At 47.2% G+C, this 18,559-nt stretch overlaps 1 protein-coding gene across 5 annotated transcripts in view; it reads right to left on the reverse strand.

The window, feature by feature from the left end:
* Positions 1-18,559, reverse strand: part of SULF2 (sulfatase 2) — a 125,302-nt gene that overhangs the window by 63,800 nt on the left and 42,943 nt on the right. For all 5 annotated transcript variants that reach the window (XM_070472735.1, XM_020887252.2, XM_020887253.2 and 2 more), the window contains exon 3: positions 10,785-11,024. In XM_070472735.1, the coding sequence (XP_070328836.1) occupies positions 10,785-11,024 (240 nt within the window). The remainder of the gene's footprint in view (positions 1-10,784; positions 11,025-18,559) is intronic.

The following is an 18,559-nucleotide window of genomic DNA, read 5'->3' on the forward strand; positions in this document are numbered from 1 at the left end:
ACGGGCTGGGATACAGGGTTCTCAAAGTGTAGAAATCCTGCCCCAGCCGCCTCACACCCGGTTTCTGAAAAGTCGAGGAGAAGGGTGACCATCTGCCTCCTCTTTCCTCCAGCGGCCTGGGGCAGCTCTGCTCCCAAGTCTGTGGGCACTGGTCCCACGACCCTGAGGGCGGAATCACAGCACAGGGACCAAGTAATTTACACACGGACATGGCAGCTCCTCTGCACTGATGGGGAAACTGAGACCCACAGGGGGCAGGTCTTAGCCCAAGGTCACAGAGGAGTCAGAAGCAGAGCCTCAGTCTCTGGACTCCTGCACCCATTCTTTACTTGCTTTGGAATCCGAAGGTCTTAGAGGAAGAGAGGGACTATTACATTGCCGTTTAAGAAAAAAGATTGTTGTTCAGTTGCTAAGTCGTGTCCAACTCTGCAACCCCATGGACTGAAGCACGCCAGGCCTCCGTCCTTCACCATCTCCCAGAGATAAAAGTAGCTTGAAGATGTGTGTGACCAGGATGCATGTGTACCCCCCTAAGGAGCCCTGGGCGAGGCTGTCCTACCCCACCGATGCCTGGCTTTCATGGCGGGGAAGATGGGTTATGGGGTCAGGAGAGGCAAGGCCGCCCTGCTTCTTAAGGGGGGCCTCCTTCCTGGGGCAAACGCAGACGCTCTGCTGTCCCCCCACAGGCTGGAGAGGGGGCGGGCAAGGGGGTGGAGGGGGCAGCTGGACGGAGGGAAGAAGAGAGCTGTGTGTGCACTCGGGGGAGAGGAAGACAGCGGGGAGCAAACCCAGGGGGAAGGCCAAGCCAAGAGAAGGCGGCCATTGTGAAGGCCCGACAGCTGCACCCGGGGCCGCAGGCGCCCTCCCAGGAAGAAGCGAAGTCCTTTCTCCTCTGCGCAGCGGAGGCTGAGATGGCAGGAGCGGGGGTGGGGGGAGAGATGCGGGAGAGGAGAACGGAGCATAGAAAACAGGGCAGAGGGTCGGAAGGGGGGCGGCCGGGTCTGGACGGAATATAGATTCACCCACTCGTCCTGCAGCATTCAATGAGCAGCTACTACAGGACAGCCCGCTTCCAGCACAGGCACGCTGGGGAGGACAGACCACACGTCCCTGCTTCCAGGGAGCTGACGGTTTAGAAGGGACACAGGCAACCAGACCAGCGGCCAAGTGCATTCTCCACAGTGAAAGGACTGGGGAGGTGGTTAATAAAGCAGGAACCAGGGCAAGGAGAACTGGAAGTGGGCAGGGGATGTAACTTCGCAAGGGAAACTGGACAGTCAGCGTTCAAATATATGCGAAGTGGCAACAAGGACTCTGACTTAAAAAAGTGGGGTGAGGGGATAAAGGGGGAAGGGGACCCTCTGCTGGATGGGTAATCAAGGAGGGCTTCCCTGAGGAGGTGATACCTGAACGATGGTCTCAGTAAAGTGAGTGAAAGCCATGCAGAGGAGAGGGGAGGAAGTCTCCAGAGAAGGAAAAAGTGCAGAGGCCCCGAGATGGGAATGGGCCAGGAGTTACTGGATGGTTCAGGAACAGGGGGCTTCCCTGGGAGCTCAGCTGGTAAAGAATCTGCTGGTAATGCAGGACACCCCGGTTCAATTTCTGGGTCAGGAAGATCCACTGGAGAAGGGATAGGCTGCCCAATCCAGTATTCTTGGGCTTCCCTGGTGGCCAGCTGGTAAAGAATCTGCCTGCAATGCAGGAGACCTGGGTTCGATCCCTGGGTTGGGAAGATCCCCTGGAGAAGGGAAAGGCTACCCACTCCAGCATCCTGGCCTGGAGAATTCCATGGACTGTATAGTCCAGGGGGTCGCAAAGAGCAGGACACGACTGGGCGACCTTCACTTTCACTTTTCACTTGAGGAACAGGAAGGAGGGAAGTGACTGAAGGCGAGAACAGGAGGGGAGGTGGTCAGGAGGTGAGGGACAGAGGGGCAGCCCATCAGGACCCTGAGGAGCCTGTGGGAGCCCCACCCTGAGTGAGAGTGGTGGGTCAGGATCTGATGAGGTTGATAGCACGTCTCTGGGTGCTGTGAGGAATGTGCTCTGGCTGCTCTCGTGGGGCGAGGCGGGAGGCAGGGAGGCCAGAGAGGAGAGAGCTGGGGCTGGGGGGAGTGGAGCCCAGGAAGCTTAGATATGGGTGATGGCACCAGAGGGGTTCTGCTCTATTTTGAAGGGACAGTTGATGGGATCTGCTGATGGACTCAATGCAGAGTGTGAAAGGAAGAAAACAAACAAGACATTCAGGTTTTGGCCTGAGCGACTGGGACTGCCAAAGGGAAGACTGTGAGAGGTGCCTGGGAAGGAGGCACGGGGTCAGAAAGTCAGTCTGGACACGCCAGGTTCAACGTGCCGAGGTGACATCCAAAGGCAGATGGTGGGCAGGCAGCTGGAGGCTGGCGTGTGGGTTTCAGGGCAAGAGGCTAAAAGCAGATCAAAACCAGGTGATGGAAAGAGGGAGGGGAGGGGATTATTTCACAGAAAAACACCAGCTCTCATGTCTTTGTGGCCCTAAAACCACATCAGGGAAAAAAAATAAGTCTCTCTTTGTCTCTCTTCCTCTTTCCCTAGCTCGTTTGCTCTCTCACACACACCCCTTTACACACCAGCAGTGAGTCTCTGTCAGGGATGCCCAAACGCTCAGCAGTTGTCTTTCCACCCTCCTGTGTCTGGGGGATGCTCCAGCCTCCACCAACTCCCCACAGTGGGCACCATGGCACCGAGCCCCCCACCTGCCCCCAGTGAGGGTGGCTGTCCAAGGCTGACAGCCAAGTAGTACAGGTCCCCAGCTGACCTCCCCTATCCAGTTTTGTGGGAGGAGAAGAATGAAAATAATTGGAGAGCTCCAGGAGCCCCGGCACAGCTGGGGCTGGTCATGAGGGGCGTGCTCCCCTCCTCCCACGACGTGTTCTAGAACATGAGGAGGGAGGGGTGGGAGGCTCAAACGCTAGTGCTCACATCTCTACAAGTCTGTACCAGATGGCAGGAGCTGGGCGGGGGAGCGGCTTCCGAAGAGCCAGGCTCAGACGGCAGCATGGAATGAGAAAGCAGTACCCTGACGAGAAGAAAACGGGCATTCTGATCTAATTCATCAGAAAGATCCAGAAGGGTGTTTATTTCTCCCATTTGGTTGTTGCTGTTTTACCCAAGGCAGGCTATTGGAAATTTGTGAATGCCACTGCAGTATGCGCTTCCTCTTTATCCTTTCCAATGGCCCTTGATTTCTATCTGGGGACACAGGTGTCAGGGGGACACTGACTCCATCCCCCGCCCCAGGACCAGGTGATGTGGGCTAAGCTGATTGGCAGGCCATCTGCTCTCCATGGTGACTGGTTCGGGGGTTGGCATGTGACTCAAGTTGGTCCAACCAGAAAGACTCTCGCCACTTGGGCATTCTGGGAGAAGATCCTGCTGAATGCTAGCATATCATACAAAGGAAGAGGTACGGGACCCCTCCCGGTGCCAACCACATCTTGAGACCTCAGGCCTTATGATAAAATTATGACACTGTCAAACCACAGAATCTGCCTCTGTCGAAAGCTCACCTGCATCTTTTTGGTTTGTATGCTATGCTCAGTTGTGTCCAACTCTTTGCAACCCTATGAACTATAGCCCACCAGGCTCCCCTGTCCATGGGATTTTTCCAGGCAAGAATACTGGAGTGGATTGCCATTTCCTCCCCCAGGGGATCTTCTCAACCCAGGGACTGAACCCACATCTCTTTCGTCTCCTGCATTGGCAGGCAGATTCTTTACCCCGGAGCCGCCTGAGAAGCCCCTTTTTGGTTTAGGGAGCACAAAGTTCAATAACTTGTCAAAATCACTTGGGAGCTGGGGGCTTTCTGTTCTTCGGATCTGATGGCCACTTACCAGCCACAAGCATTGCCAAGAAGCACCCTCTCCTTGGTCAAGCACAACTCAAATACCACCTCCTCAGAACTGAGGGGTACAGAGCAGAGAACTGCTGCATGGAAGGAGATGCCTCTTCAACTTGGCCGGAAACTACCAACCTGCTCTTCAGAGTGTAGGTGCTAATGCGCATTCCCACCTCTCTCTTCCTGTTTTCCCACCTCCTCGCCACCTTTTGGTGGGACAGGGCCTGGAGATATTTGCCGTGGTGAGGAGTGAGCCGTGATAATGCACTGCTGGCTAAACCTGTGTTTCACTGATTACAGAGCAGCTGGGCATGTGCTGCTGCCTTTGGATTCAGGGGTATAACTTATTTCCATCACATGATATTATGCTGTGTGACAGTCATCTAACATTGGTCTGGGGTTCTGTGAGGCTGTGTTTATCATTGCTAATGTTCTTTTTTCTGGGGCTCCCATCCTGCAGCATACAGGATCTTAGTTCCCTGACCAGGGATCAAACCCATGCCCTCTGTAGTGGAGACACAGAGTCCTAACTATTGGACGGCCAGGGAAGTCCCACCAATGTTTCTTCAGTGCTTACTATGTATCACTGTTCTAACACATGTAATCCTCACCAAACTCTATGAGCTAAGTAGCGTTATTCTCCCTTGAAGTAACCAAGGCATAGTTAAATAACTTATTCCAGTTCACTCAGCTAGTCAGTGGTGGAGCCCACATTTGAACTCAGGCAGAGTCCTTGCTCTCAACTGCTCTGCAAAGACCTGGAGGCGTCTCATTCTAAAGACAACATAACTTTAGCTGGTGCGTATGTAGTGAGCACAGTCAGGGTAGCTGAAGTGTGCTAAAATAGATAACTAGGTACATTTTGTAAAAACTGAAGATACAATTTACCCTTTCAAGTGTGCTTATATTTGAGATCCAAGTCTGTCCCCAAAGTGAGAGGAAGCCAGCACACAGAAATATCCATGAACAAATGGATATCTGTCCTGCCTAAGTGTAGCACCTCTCACTTCATCCTTCGTCAATCTCTACTGCAAACACAGGGAAACACAAGCAAGATGACGGTAAAATGAGATTGCAAATCTTCTGAAAGATGCAAGGTTTTGAGAAATTAATTAAAGTGATGCTAGAGGACAGCCTGCAGCATGTGCGAATCCATTGACAAATAATCTGGGCTGTGAGATAGCTGAAGAAGAAACCACTGATGAGGGAATCAATGCTTCACAGGGAAGACTCACATGTCAAGGGATTAAGAGAAAAAACTGAAAGTGAATGTCGCTCAGTTGTGTCCGACTCTTGCAATCCCATGGACTATACAGTCCATGGAATTCTCCAGGCTGGAATACTGGAGTGGGTAGCTGTTCCCTTCTCCAGGGGATCTTCCCAACCCAGGAATCGAACCCAGGTCTCCTGCATTGTAGGCAAATTCTTTACCAGCTGAGCCACCAGGGAAGGGAAAACTCATCAAATCCTCAAATACTTTTGCAAAAATGACTCTGTATGATAGAAGGTGAAATAAAGGATATCAAATGGTGCTATCATTTAAATTTGTTTAACAAGTTATCTCCCTCCCTGCCTCTAATTGACACTTCATCAATTCATCTAATTAAAGAATCAGCCCATAACCTAACCACAATTATAACATAACCTTTGTTAAATACTGTTAGAATATAACATAGAATAAGGTTATTTTTCAAAATTGTGTAGTTTCACTTTTTCAAGATAAAATACTTAACTAAAACATTGAAAGTTCTATTTAAATGAACTTTTGGTCTATTTAAAGAATGCTTTTTTCTGGTTTCAGTATTCTACAATTCCAGCTAACCTCTTATTCAAAGTACTATTACATATACAAATGACTAAGAACTATTACTGAGAATTATAATATTAAGAACTATTATTATTGTAACTTTAGTATTCATTTTCTTTTTCTCCCATAGTAGCAGAATTTTTAGCTGGCCAAATGGCCACCCAGAATAAAGACTACATTCCCCTAGACTCTTTGCCATCATGTGTGCTCATGTGACTTGTTTTTCATCAGTGGGAGATAAGGAGAAACACTAAGCAATTGAGTCTCTGATCACTTTAAGAGCACCTAAACATATAAAACAAGTATTAATAGACCCCAAGGGAGAAATAGACAGCAATAGAATAATAGGAGGGGACTTTAATACTCCACTTTCAACAATGGATAGATCATCCAGAGAGAAAATCAATAGGGAAACATAGGTCTAAAATGATACGTAGACCAGATAGACTTAGCACACATACAGAGAACGTTCCATCCAAAAGCAACAAAAAGCACATTCTTTTCAAGTGAACATGAAGCATTCTCCAGGATAGAGCATATGTTAGGCCACAAAACAAATCTTAATAAATTTATGAAAACTGAAATTTTATCAAGCACCTTTTTCAAATAGAATGGTATGAAACTAGAAATCAATTATAGGAAGAAAACTGGAAAATTCACAAATACACGGAGGATAAACAACATGCTACTGAACAACAAATCAGTTAAAGAAATCAAAGAATTAAAAAAAATAATGAGACAAATGAAAATACAACATACTGAAACATACAAGATGCAGCAAGATAAGTTCAAAGTGATAAATGCCTACATCAAGAAACAAGAAGAGTCTCAAGTAAATAACCTAAACTTTACAATTCAAGGAACCAGAAAAAGATCAAAGACCAAAGTTGGCAGAAGGAAAGAAACAAAAGAGATTATGGCAAAAATATATGAAATATAGATATGAAAAAGACAATGGAAAAGATCAATGGAAGTACAAACCAGTTCTTTGAAAAGATAAACAAAACTGATAAAACTTTTAGCTAGACTCACCAGGAAAAAAAAGAGAGAGAATTCAAATAAGTTAAATCAGATATAAAAAGGGAGACATTACAACTGATACCACAAAAATACAAGGGACCATAAAAGACTACTATGAGCAATTACAGGCCAACAAGTTTGACAAGCTAGAGAACTATAACTAGAAACATGTAACCTACCAACACTAACTGAAGAAGAAATAGAAAATCTGAGCAGACCAATTACTAGAAAGAAGGTTGAATCAATAATCAAACACTTCCCAAAATATAAAAGTCCAGGAATAGACAGGTCTATAGGTGAATTCTACCAAAAATTCAAAGAACAATTAATACCAGCCTTTTGCAAACTCTTCCAAATAAACAGAATAGAAAGGAATAACTCCACGTTCATCTTATAAGGCAAGCATTATCCTGATACCAAAATCAGCCAAGGATACCACAAGTAAAGAAAAGTATAGGCCAATATCTCTGATGAAAATAGAATGCAAAAATCTCCAACAAAATATTAGCAAACTGAATTCAATGATACATTAAAAGTGTCATATATCATGATCAGGTAGGATTTATTCCAGAAATGCAAGGATAGTTCACCATCTGCCAATCAATCAATGTGTACACCACATTAAAAAATGAAAGATAAAAATCATCTCAGTAGATGCAGAAAAAGCATTTGACAAAATTCAACAACCATTTATGAGGAAAACTCTCAAAAAAGTGACTGTAGAGGGAACATACATCAACGTAATAAAACCCAGAGCTTACATCATATTCAACAGTGAAAAACTAGTAACTTTTCCTCTAAGATCAGGAACAAGACAAGGGAACTCACTGCCACCACTTTTATTCAATATTGTATTGGAAGTCTTAGTGCAATGAGGCAAAAAAATAAGGAAAACACATCCAAGTCATAAAGGAAGAAGTGAAACTATCTGTAGATGACATGATATTATACATAGAAAACCCTAAAGACTCCACCAAAAACTGTTAGAACTAATAAATTAATTCAGTAAAGTTGCAGGATACAAAATCAATACACAAAAATCTGTTGAGTTTCTATACATCAATAACAAACTATCAGGAAGATAAATTAATAAAACAATCCCATTTACAACTGCGTAAAAAAGAATAAAATATCTGGGAATAAATGTAACCAAGGAGGTGAAAAACTTCTGCACTAAAAACTAAGACTTTAATTAAGGAAAGAAACAGAAGACATAGATAAATGGAAAGGTATTTCCATGCTCATGGGTTGGAAGAATTAATATTGTTAAAATGTTGATACTAGGACTTCACTGGTGGCACAGTGGATAAGAAACCATCTGTCAATGCAGGAGACACGATCTGATCGATGGTCCAAGAAGACTCCACATACTGCAGAGCAACTAAACCCACACACAATTACTGAGCCTGCGCTCTAGAGCCTCCGAGTCACAACCACCAAGCCTGCAAAAGCCACAGTTACTGAGTCCCACGGGCCCTAGAGCCCAAGAGTCAACAGCCACTGAGCCCATGGGCCCAGAGCCTGTCCTCTGCAACGAGAAGCCACTGCAATGGCAAGCCAGCATCCTGAAATGAAGAGCAGCTCCCGCTTACTGCAACGAGAGAAAGCCCATGCAAAAGCAATGAAGACCTGTGCAGCCAAAAAAAAAAAAAAAGCAATACTACTTTCCAAATACTATCCAAAGCAATCTACAGATTCAATGCAATCCCTATCAAATTTCCAATGGCATTTAAAAAAATTATTATTTACAAATTTTATTTATCTTGTTTACTTATTCATTTTTGGTTGTGCTGTGTAGATGAAATCTGTGCCCCCTGCAGTGGAAGTATGGAGTCCTAACCACTAGACCATCCAATGGCATTTTTCACAGAGACAGAAAACATAATCTGAAAATTTATATGGAACCACAGAAGACCTCAAAGAGTCAAAGCAATTTTGAGAAATAAGAATGCAGTTGGGAGCATCATGTTCCCTGATTTCAAACCATATCACAAAGCAACAGTGATCAAAACAGTATGGTGTTGGCATAAAAACACACATAGATGAATGAAATAGATTAGAAAGTCCATAAATAAATCCATGCATATATGGTTGGTTAATTTACACCAAAGGAGCCCAGAATATATGATAGGGGAAAGGACAGTCTCTTTAATAAATGGAACTGGGAAAACTGGACAGCCACACATGAAAGAATTAAACTGAACTGTTATCTTTCACCATAGGCAAAGATGGACTCAAAATGGATTAAAGACTTGGAATATATGATGTGAAATCATCATTGGATATGGGTCTTGGTGATGATTTTTTTTTTATTTGACACCAATGGCAATAAAAACAGAAGGAAATAAGTGGGACAACAGCAAACACAGCAGAGGAACATTCTGCACAACAGAATGAAAAGACAATCTACCAAATGAGAGAAAATATTTGCAGATCATTATATCTGATAAGGAGTTAACACCCAAAATACATAAAAATGCATGCAACTCAATAGAAAAAACTAAAACAATCCAATTAAAAAGGGAGCAACAGATCCGAATAGACATTTTTTCCAAGGAAGACAAACAGATGGTCAACAGGTACATCTAAATCCACATCATTAATCATCAGGGAGATATAAATCAAAACCACAACGAGATATCACCTCACATATGTTAGAATGTGCTGTGTGCCAGGTTGCTTCCGTTGTGTCCCACTCTTTGTAAGCCTGACTGTAGTCCGCCAGGCTCCTCTGTTTCAGGCAGATTCTCCATGCAAGAATACTGGAGTGGGTTGCCATGCCCTCCTCCAGGGAATCTTCCCGGCCCAGGGATCGAATCTGCACCTCTTATGTTTCCTGCATTGGCAGGTGGGTTCTTTACTACTAGCGCCACCTGGGGAGCCTCCCTGTTAGAATACCAGTTATCAAAAAGGCAAAGAATAATAAGTGTTGGAGAAGATTTGGAGGACAGGGAACCCTTGTTCATTGTGGGAATGTAAATTGGTATGGCCATTATGGAAAACAGTTTGGAGGCTCCTCAAAAATTAAAAATAAAACTACCACATGATCTAGCAATTCCACCTCTTGAGTATCTATCCAAACAAAATGAAAACACAGACTTGAAAGCTACCTGCATCCCATGTTCGTTGCAACATTATTTACAGCCGGCAAGCTATGGAAACAACCTAAGTGTCTTCAATGGACGTATGAATGAACAAAACGGAGATATCCGTTCCTCTCTGTCACTCCCACCCAAACGAGTCCCTTGTCGCTTGAGCACAACTTCCTGGGGTTACGATGCCGGAGTCACAATATCTGATTTCACAACTGCCTTGACTCCTAACTTGAGGTGGGGAGTGTTTGTTTATTTTTCTAAATTAAAGCAAATTAAGTCAAGTTTGGAGGATTTTGCAATGTTGCTGGAGGTAAGCCACTGTAATTGTGCCTTTGCTTCAGGCAACCAGCCTGGCAGGTGAGTCTCCAGAACCCACCAAAGTACCTCATGCAAGATAAAGAGACAGAAAGTCTCACTCACTCTTCACCTAGGATGCAACACTGGGCACCCACGGCAGAGGAGATGGAGCACCCTGGGCAGTGCAGACAGTCAAGGGTGGACGAACACTGCGCTGCCATCTGCAGAGCGGCCACTGTCCCCACGCAGGGGCCTCTCCATCCTCCACGCCAATTTTAATCCCTGTGCCCCACCCCAGTGTTCTTCTGGAAGCTTGTTCCATGCTGATGGCCTTAAGTTAATAAAGTAGTCCCCGGCGGCTTAAATGACACAATTCACAGAGAACCCGCGCTCTTGCCCGTGTGCTTCACGGCCTCTGTACCGAATTTCAAACTTTAAAGGGGGCTCACTTAAAAAAAAGACAACCTCAAATTCCGTTGAAAAGGTCACTTTCAAGCCCTTCTATGAGCAAATAAATCTATTTCTCTAACGCATTTAGAAGGCAAGGCATAGCTTTTAAATTAAAGTTGCTGGGACCCCCGCCCCGCAGCACAGGGACCACGGCGGAAAAGGCAGCGATCCGAGGCAGGGCGCTGGGTACCACGCCGGCGGTTCCAGTCTGCGCATGCGCCCAGCCGGCAGCCTGGCTCACCTGTCCGGTAGCCCGTGCTGTTGAGATAGACGGCAAAGGTGCGGCTCTCGTGCTGTGCCTGCCAGGAGGGCGAGGAGCAGTTTTCATTGTTGGTGTAGGTGTTGTGGTTGTGGACGTACTTCCCGGTGAGGATGGAGGAGCGCGAGGGGCAGCACATGGGCGTGGTCACGAAGGCGTTGATGAAGTGCGCCCCGCCCTGCTCCATGATGCGCCGCGTCTTGTTCATCACCTGCATGGAACCTGCAACCAGAGTGAGGAGGTGAGACGCGGGCCGGCCGATCTCCAGCGCGTGCGCCCCAGTCGGGCACCGCAGTTAGAGACGGACACTGAGGCGCCCTGAGTAGGGCGGCACCCCCACCCCTCAGGAGGGGAGTGCATTTTGGAAACCTCCAGGGACTGACTGGTGGGCACTCTTGGCATTTGTGGGCAGCAGCCTGCAACACTTCCCTGCTGGCTCAGGCGGTAAAGCGTCCGCTTACAATGTGGGAGACCAGGGTTCGATCCCTGGGTCCGGAAGATTCCCTGGAGAAGGAAATGGCAACCCACTCCAGTACTTTTTGCCTGGAGAATTCCATGGACGGAGGAGCCTGGTAGGCTACAGTCCATGGGGTCACAAAGAGTCAGACACGACTGAGCAACTTTACTTTCACTTTTTTTTCACTTTCAGACCTCAGTGCAAAAAGGAAGTACTCTGCCAGTCCCCAGTTCCACTAGACATTCATAGGAGTGGTTAGGTAAAAACCTGTTCATAAGTTATCTGAGCCTAGTAAAGAACTTTGTCTTGCATATAAACATAACATTTTTTTTTTTTTGCAGGGTATTAAAATATACTGGGTTTTTTTTTTGGAAAGCAAACACTGTGTAAACAGAGAGAAGATTATACCTTGTTTCATTTGGAACTTTCCCAAGAACTGTTCCCTCTTAATGAAATCTGATCATGCCAACCTGGCAACCCCAGCCTGCCTTCTCTCTGAATACATCGTCTCTGCTGAAACGCTGTGTCAGTCACGACCCGTGGTGGCTGCCTTTGTCCACCTGGTTCTTCCAGCTTGGAACCCACTTCCCACCTCCCTGCACATCTCACCCGTCACTGCAGACGCACCTCCCTGGGATCGCTGTGGCTTCTGAGTCCCTTGAGCTCTTATTACACATGTGTTACTAGGACTTCTCAATACACTAGGAATGGTGATTTCATTCATGCCTGTTCTCGTGTCTCAATGAAGCTGTGAGCAGAGTAAGGTGCAGGGAGGCAAGGAGTTTGGAAACCCTACTGCGCGCCAGTGCCTGCACGCCGTCCGCTCTCCCGAGGGCTCCAGGCGTGCAGAGACTGCGCCGAGTCCCCAGTGCCCCACAGCGTGTGACATAGCGGGCACTCAATACACGTGTGCAGAAAAATGGATGTGTGACTGCATACCCGGCCGGCACCCAGACACATAGGAGGTTTCATGGAAATCCTTTTTCTCTTCCTTCTAAGGCTATCCTCAGTCTTTTTTCTTTTCCTTGCAGTACTTAGGGTCTACAGTGGGTTGAATGATGCCCCCCCCCCAAATATATATGTTCCTGTCCTATGTCCAGGCTCCTGTGAATGGGACCTAATTTAGACAAAGGGTCTCTGCAGAGGTACTAAAACACCTTGAGCTGAGATTGGTTAGGATGTGGGACCTAAATCCAAGGACAAGCGTCCTTCCAAGAGACAGAAGGAAGAAGGCACACAGACACGGAGGGGAAGGCCATGTGAAGATGGAGGAGAGATCGGAGGGAGGCACGTATATGCCTCTGAGGAACTCCTTGGGCCTCCAGGAGCTGGGTGAGGAGAGAAGGGTTCACCCCTAGGGCTCTGGAGGGATCACAGCCCTGCCAACACTGTGATTGCAGACTTCTGTCTCCACAGCTCTGAGGCGGTAAATTTCCGTTGTTTTAAGCCACCCAGATTGTGCAATTTGTTAGGACAGCAACGGGAAACCATCCAGGGTCTACCCGGTGTCTGATTCTTGCTGGGGAGCCAACCACCCCCAGAGACCTGAAAACAACACATCAGACCCCCCTCGGCACTCTGTCCCCAAAGACGGAAAAGGAGATTTACACGGCTCCTCTCCCCATTTTCCCACCAAACAGGGGAGGAAACAGCCAGCGCTTTCCCAGGGAAAACAGATCACGTCTGTTCACGGCTGCAAACCATGCAGCAGCTTCTCTTCACACTCAGAAGAAAATACCCGTTCTCTACTGGGGGTCTAAGACCCGTCTGGATCGGCCTTCCCTGCCAACCCACCTCCCCGTTTCTTTGACTTCATCTATTCTGTATATTCGGAGAAGGCAGTGGCACCCCACTCCAGTACTCTTGCCTGGAAAATCCCATGGATGGAGGCGCCTGGTAGGCTGTGGTCCATGGGGTCACTGTGAGTTGGACACGACTGAGCGACTTCACTTTCACTTTTCACTTTCACGCACTGGAGAAGGAAATGGCAACCCACTCCAGTGTTCTTGCCTGGAGAATCCCAGGGATGGGGGAGGCTGGCGGGCTGCCGTCTGTGGGGTCGCACAGAGTCGGATACTACTGAAGTGACTTAGCAGTAGCATTCTGTATATTCTTGCCACCTCTTCTTCTGTGTATCCTTGCCACTGACTTCCAAAAGTAGGAAGTCAAGAGATACCCGGAGTAACAGGCAAACTTGGCCTTGGAGTACAGAATGAAGCAGGGTAAAGGCTAACAGAGTTTTGCAAAGAGAACGCACTGGTGACAGCAATCACCCTCTTCCAACAACACAAGAGAAGACTCTACACATGGACATCACCAGATGGTGAATACTGAAATCAGATTGATTATATTCTTTGCAGCCAAAGATGGAGAAGCTCTATACAGTCAGCAAAAACAAGACCGGGAGCTGACTGTGGCTCAGACCACGAACTCCTTATTGTCAAATTCAGACTTAAATTGAAGAAAGTAGGGAAAACCACTAGACCATTCAGGTATGACCTAAATCAAATCCCTTACGATTATACAGTGGAAGTGACAAATAGATTCAAGGGATTAGATCTGATAGAGAGTGCCTGAAGAACTATGGACAGAGGTTCATGACACTGTACAGGAGGCAGTGATCAAGACCATGCCCAAGAAAAAGAAATGCAAAAATGCTAAATGGTTGTCTGAGGAGGTCTTACAAATAGCTGAGAAAAGAAGAGGAGCTAAAGGCAAAGGAGAAAAGGAAAGATATTCCCATTTGAATGCAGAGTTCCAAAGAATAGCAAGGAGAGATAAGAAAGCCTTCCTCAGTGATCAATGCAAAGAAATAGAGGAAAACAATAGAATGGGAAAGACTAGAGATCTCTTCAAGAAAATTAGATACCAAGGGAACATTTCATGCAAAGATGGGCACAATAAAGGACAGAAATGGTATGGACCTAACAGAAGCAGAAGATATTAAGAAGAGGTGGCAAGAATACACAAAATAACTATACAAAAAGATCTTAATGACCCAGATAACTACAATGGTGTGATCACTCAACTAGAGCCAGACATCCTGGAATGTGAAGTCAAGGGGGCCTTAGGAAGCATCACTGCGAACAAAGCTAGTAGAGGTGATGGAATTCCAGTTGAGCTATTTCGAATCCTAAAAGATGATGCTGTGAAAGGGCTGTACTCAATATGCGAGCAAATTTGGAAAACTCAGCAGTGGCCACAGGACTGGAAAAGGTCATTTTCATTCCAATCCCAAAGAAAGGCAATGCCAAAGAATGCTCAAACTACTGCACAATTGCACTCATCTCACATGCTAGCAAAGTAGTGCTCAAAATTCTTTAAATCAGGCTTCAATAGTACGTGAACCATGAAGTTCCAGATGTCCAAGCTGGATTTAGTAAAGGCAGAGGAACCAGAGATCAAATTGCCAACATCTGTTGGATCATCGAAAAAGCAAGAGAGCTCTAAAAAAACATCTATTTCTGCTTTATTGACTATGCCAAAACCTTTGACGATGTGGATCACAATAAACTGTGGAAAATTCTTAAAGAGATGGGAATACCAGACCACCTAACCTGCCTCCTGAGAAATCTGTAAGCAACAGTTAGAACTGGACATGGAACAACAGACTGGTTCCAACTTGGGAAAGGAGTCCGTCAAGGCTGTATATTGTCATCCTTCTTATTTAACTTATATGCAGAGCACATCATGAGAAATGCTGGGCTGGATGAAGCACAAGCTGGAACCAAGTTGCCAAGAGAAATATCAATAACCTCAGATATGCAGATGACACCACCCTTATGGCAGAAAGTGAAGAAGAAAAGAGCCTCTTGATGAAAGTGAAAGAGGAGAGTGAAAAAGTTGCCTTAAAACTAAACATTCACAAAACTAAGATCATGGCATCTGGTCTCATCACTTCATGGAAAACAGATGGAGAAACAATGGAAACAGTGACAGACTTTATTTTCTTGGACTCTAAAATCACTGCAGATGGTGACTGCAGCCATGAAATTAAAAGACACTTGCTCCTTGGAAGAAAAGCTATGACCAACCTAGACAGCATATTAAAAAGCAGAGACATTACTTTGCCAACAAAGGTCCATCTAGTCAAAGCTATGGTTTTTCTAGTAGTCATGTATGGATGTGAGTTGGACTATGAAGAAAGCTGAATGCTGAAGACCTGAAGCTTTTGAACTGTGGTGTTGGAGAAGACTCTTGAGAGTCCCTTGGACTGCAAGGAGATCCAATCAGTCCATCCTAAAGGAGATCAGTCCTGAATATTCATTGGAAGGACTGATGTTGAGCTGAAACTCCAATATTTTGGCAACCTGATGCGAAGAACTGACTCATTGGAAAAGACCCTGATGCTGGGAAAGATTGAAGGCGGGAGGAGAAGGGGACGACAGAGGATTAGATGGTTGGATGGCATCACTGACTTGATGGATATGATGAGTTTGAGCAAGCTCTGGGAGTTGGTGATGGACAGGGAGGCCTGGCGTGCTACAGTCCATGGGGTTGCAAGGAGTCAGACATGACTGAGCCACTGAACTGAACTGAACTTCCCTGCCCCTTGCTCACTTGGCTACACGAGCTTCCTCTTTGTTTCTCAGGGGCTCCAAGCTCACCCCTGCCCCAGGATCCTTGCACTTGCTTTCTCCCTTCTGCTGGGCAGTACCTCTCTGAGATTTTGCTTTGCTGGCCTGTCCGATTATTCGGATCTCAACAGTCACGTCCTCAACAAGTCCTGGCTGAGCACCCCATCTGGAGGAGCTCCCTGCTTACTTGCTATCACAGCCGTGTAGGTTTCTTCTTAGCATTTCTCTCCTTCTGAAAAGGTTTCCTTTACAAGTGCCCTTATTTGTAATCAGCCTCTGCTTTTGGACTGAGAGTCCTGAATGATCCAGGGTGCTGTCCACCCCCTACCCCCAGGAATATATAATTGATGCCCTGTAATATCTCACTGAACAACTGAAGGGAACAGAGCAGAGCCTGCCCTCTTGAGCTCAGCGCTGAGGCAGTTTTGTAAGAGATGCCCACCTGGAACCAGGTGTGTTTCCTGAGCCTCTTGGCTAAGGTCACCCCGGTGGGCAAAGAACTGGCTTTGTGTCTGACCAGGAATCATCAGGCCCTGGAACTATGTGAGCATCTGTTGCCAAGGTCACATGTCCTCCTGAGAAGTCCCCATGGGCCCCATCTGTAACTGGTGGCAATTAGAGGGTTTCTGCCAGGTGGGATGGCCTCACTGACTCAGTGGACACGAATCTGAGCAAACTCCGGGAGATAGTGAAGGACAGGGGAGGCTGGTGTGCTGCAGTCCATGGGATCGCAGACAGCCAGACACGTCTGAGCAACTGACACCAGGTGTGAAGTCTCCCTCGGCCGGGGATGGAGGTGGTGGGCTTTTCCAAAGCTCCCCTCCACCAGCTGGTGCAAACTCGCCGGAACCTGCAGAGGGAGCAGGCCTCGGTCGCAGGGTCCGGCAGAGCCCTGGGCCTCGCCGGCCTTGGGATGCCTCCTTCTATCCTCCTCCAGGTTATTCATGAAACCTCCCATATCTGAGAGGCCGTCCTTGGCCCCACCCTGAAACTGCAGCACCCCCACGGCCCCTCCCTGCCTCACCTGGCCCCCCAACACTTACTGCCCCCAGACAGTTCACTTATTTGCGTGCTGCCCGCTGCTCCACAGCAGAACAGCTCTGAGGGAGCAGCGATCTAGGCTTGTTCTCTTTACTGTCTCACTCTGTGTTTCCATATAACTCAGGAGCCCAAGTGGGTCTGTGTTCATGATACGCATGTATGTGTTGTGTGTCATAGATTAAAAAAAAAATCTGACTTCGAATAGCAGCTAACAGACGATGTGCTCTGTGTCTGCCATACTGCCCAGCACCTTCTATAGTCTGACACCAGCTCTGCCCCGTCACAGTACTTGCCAGTCCCTGAAGGCCCTGGTGTGGCAGCTCCTAATATAACCTAATTGTTGAGACAGCTCTAACTCGGCCCTGGGGTAGAGGGCGGTGCTGCACATCCGTAACAATCACGATTAACGTGGTGACTGTTGTCGGCGGACTCTGCTTTACGCACTGTGCCGGGCACGCGGCTTGCACCGTGTTACTTAATCCTCCCAGCAAACCACTTAACAGAAGAGGGAGCCGGGCGCAGGGAGTTAGGTGCCTGGTGAGAACTGCAGAGCCAGGGAAGCGGGACGGGAGGACTTCAGCCCAGCGTGTTTGATGGGGGTTTCGTGTCACGTCCAAGAAGCGTCCAGTGGACACCACGCAGGGGTGCTGATAATGAACCCAGGAGGGGCACGGAGGTCCCTACACACTTTGTAACCCTCAGCTTCAGTGAAGGTCAGAATCATCCCCGGGACTCTCGTGTGGGTCCCCACGTCACCCTGGATGTGACTTTATCTGACGCACCAGCAGGGACAGTGGTTCGGGGTCACGTCAACAAGTGCCAGGGACCCCAGCGTGGGAAACTGATTCCCATTCACTCCTTCTGATCAACTCCAGGAGAAAGTTCTCAGGTGGGTGCAGGGATGTGGTCACGTCCTTAACACTCACACACTTCCTATTTCAAAGGAAAGAGATAAGGCCACCCCCTTGAAGCTCCGGGTGGACAGCCGTATTAGCTTAAACTTGATCGCATGGTTTAACTTTCCTTCTACTTAGGGAAAGTGATGCTAGCTTCTCATTTAGGGTAGTAGAATCCTGTTCTCAAAAAATAGTTACAGCCGTTTCAAAAAACAGCAATACAAGTGGCACATGGACACAGTGAAAATTGTGGGAGGGTAAGGGAATGGCTGGTGTTTGGCACAACCCACAAATGTCTGCCCAGTGATGTGATTGCTAAGAGACACCTTGGGGGTCCCCTGAGGTCCTCCCCACTCCCCTAGTCTGTTGTTGTTCTGTTGCTAAGTCATGTCTGACTCTTTGCGACCCCATGGATTCCTGCACACCAGTCTCCTCTGTCCTCCGTTGTCGTCCAGAGTTTGCTAAAACTCACATCCACTGAGTCAGTGATGCTATCTAACCATCTCATTCTCTGTCACCCCCTTCTCCTTTTACCTTCAATCTTTCCCAGCATTGGGGCCTTTTCCAATGAGTTGGCTTTTTGCATCAGGTGGCCAAAGCATTGGAGCTTCAGCAACAGTCCTTCCAATGAATATTCAGGACTGATCCTCTTTAGGATGGACTGCTTGGAGCTCCTTGCAGTCCAAGGGACTCTCAAGAGTCTTCTGCTGCACCACAGTTCAAAAGCATCAATTCTTCAGTGCTCAGCCTACTTTATGGACCAACTCTCCCATCCTCCAGTTACTC

Source organism: Odocoileus virginianus, chromosome 9 (genome assembly GCF_023699985.2).
Source record: "Odocoileus virginianus isolate 20LAN1187 ecotype Illinois chromosome 9, Ovbor_1.2, whole genome shotgun sequence".
NCBI lineage: Eukaryota > Metazoa > Chordata > Mammalia > Artiodactyla > Cervidae > Odocoileus > Odocoileus virginianus.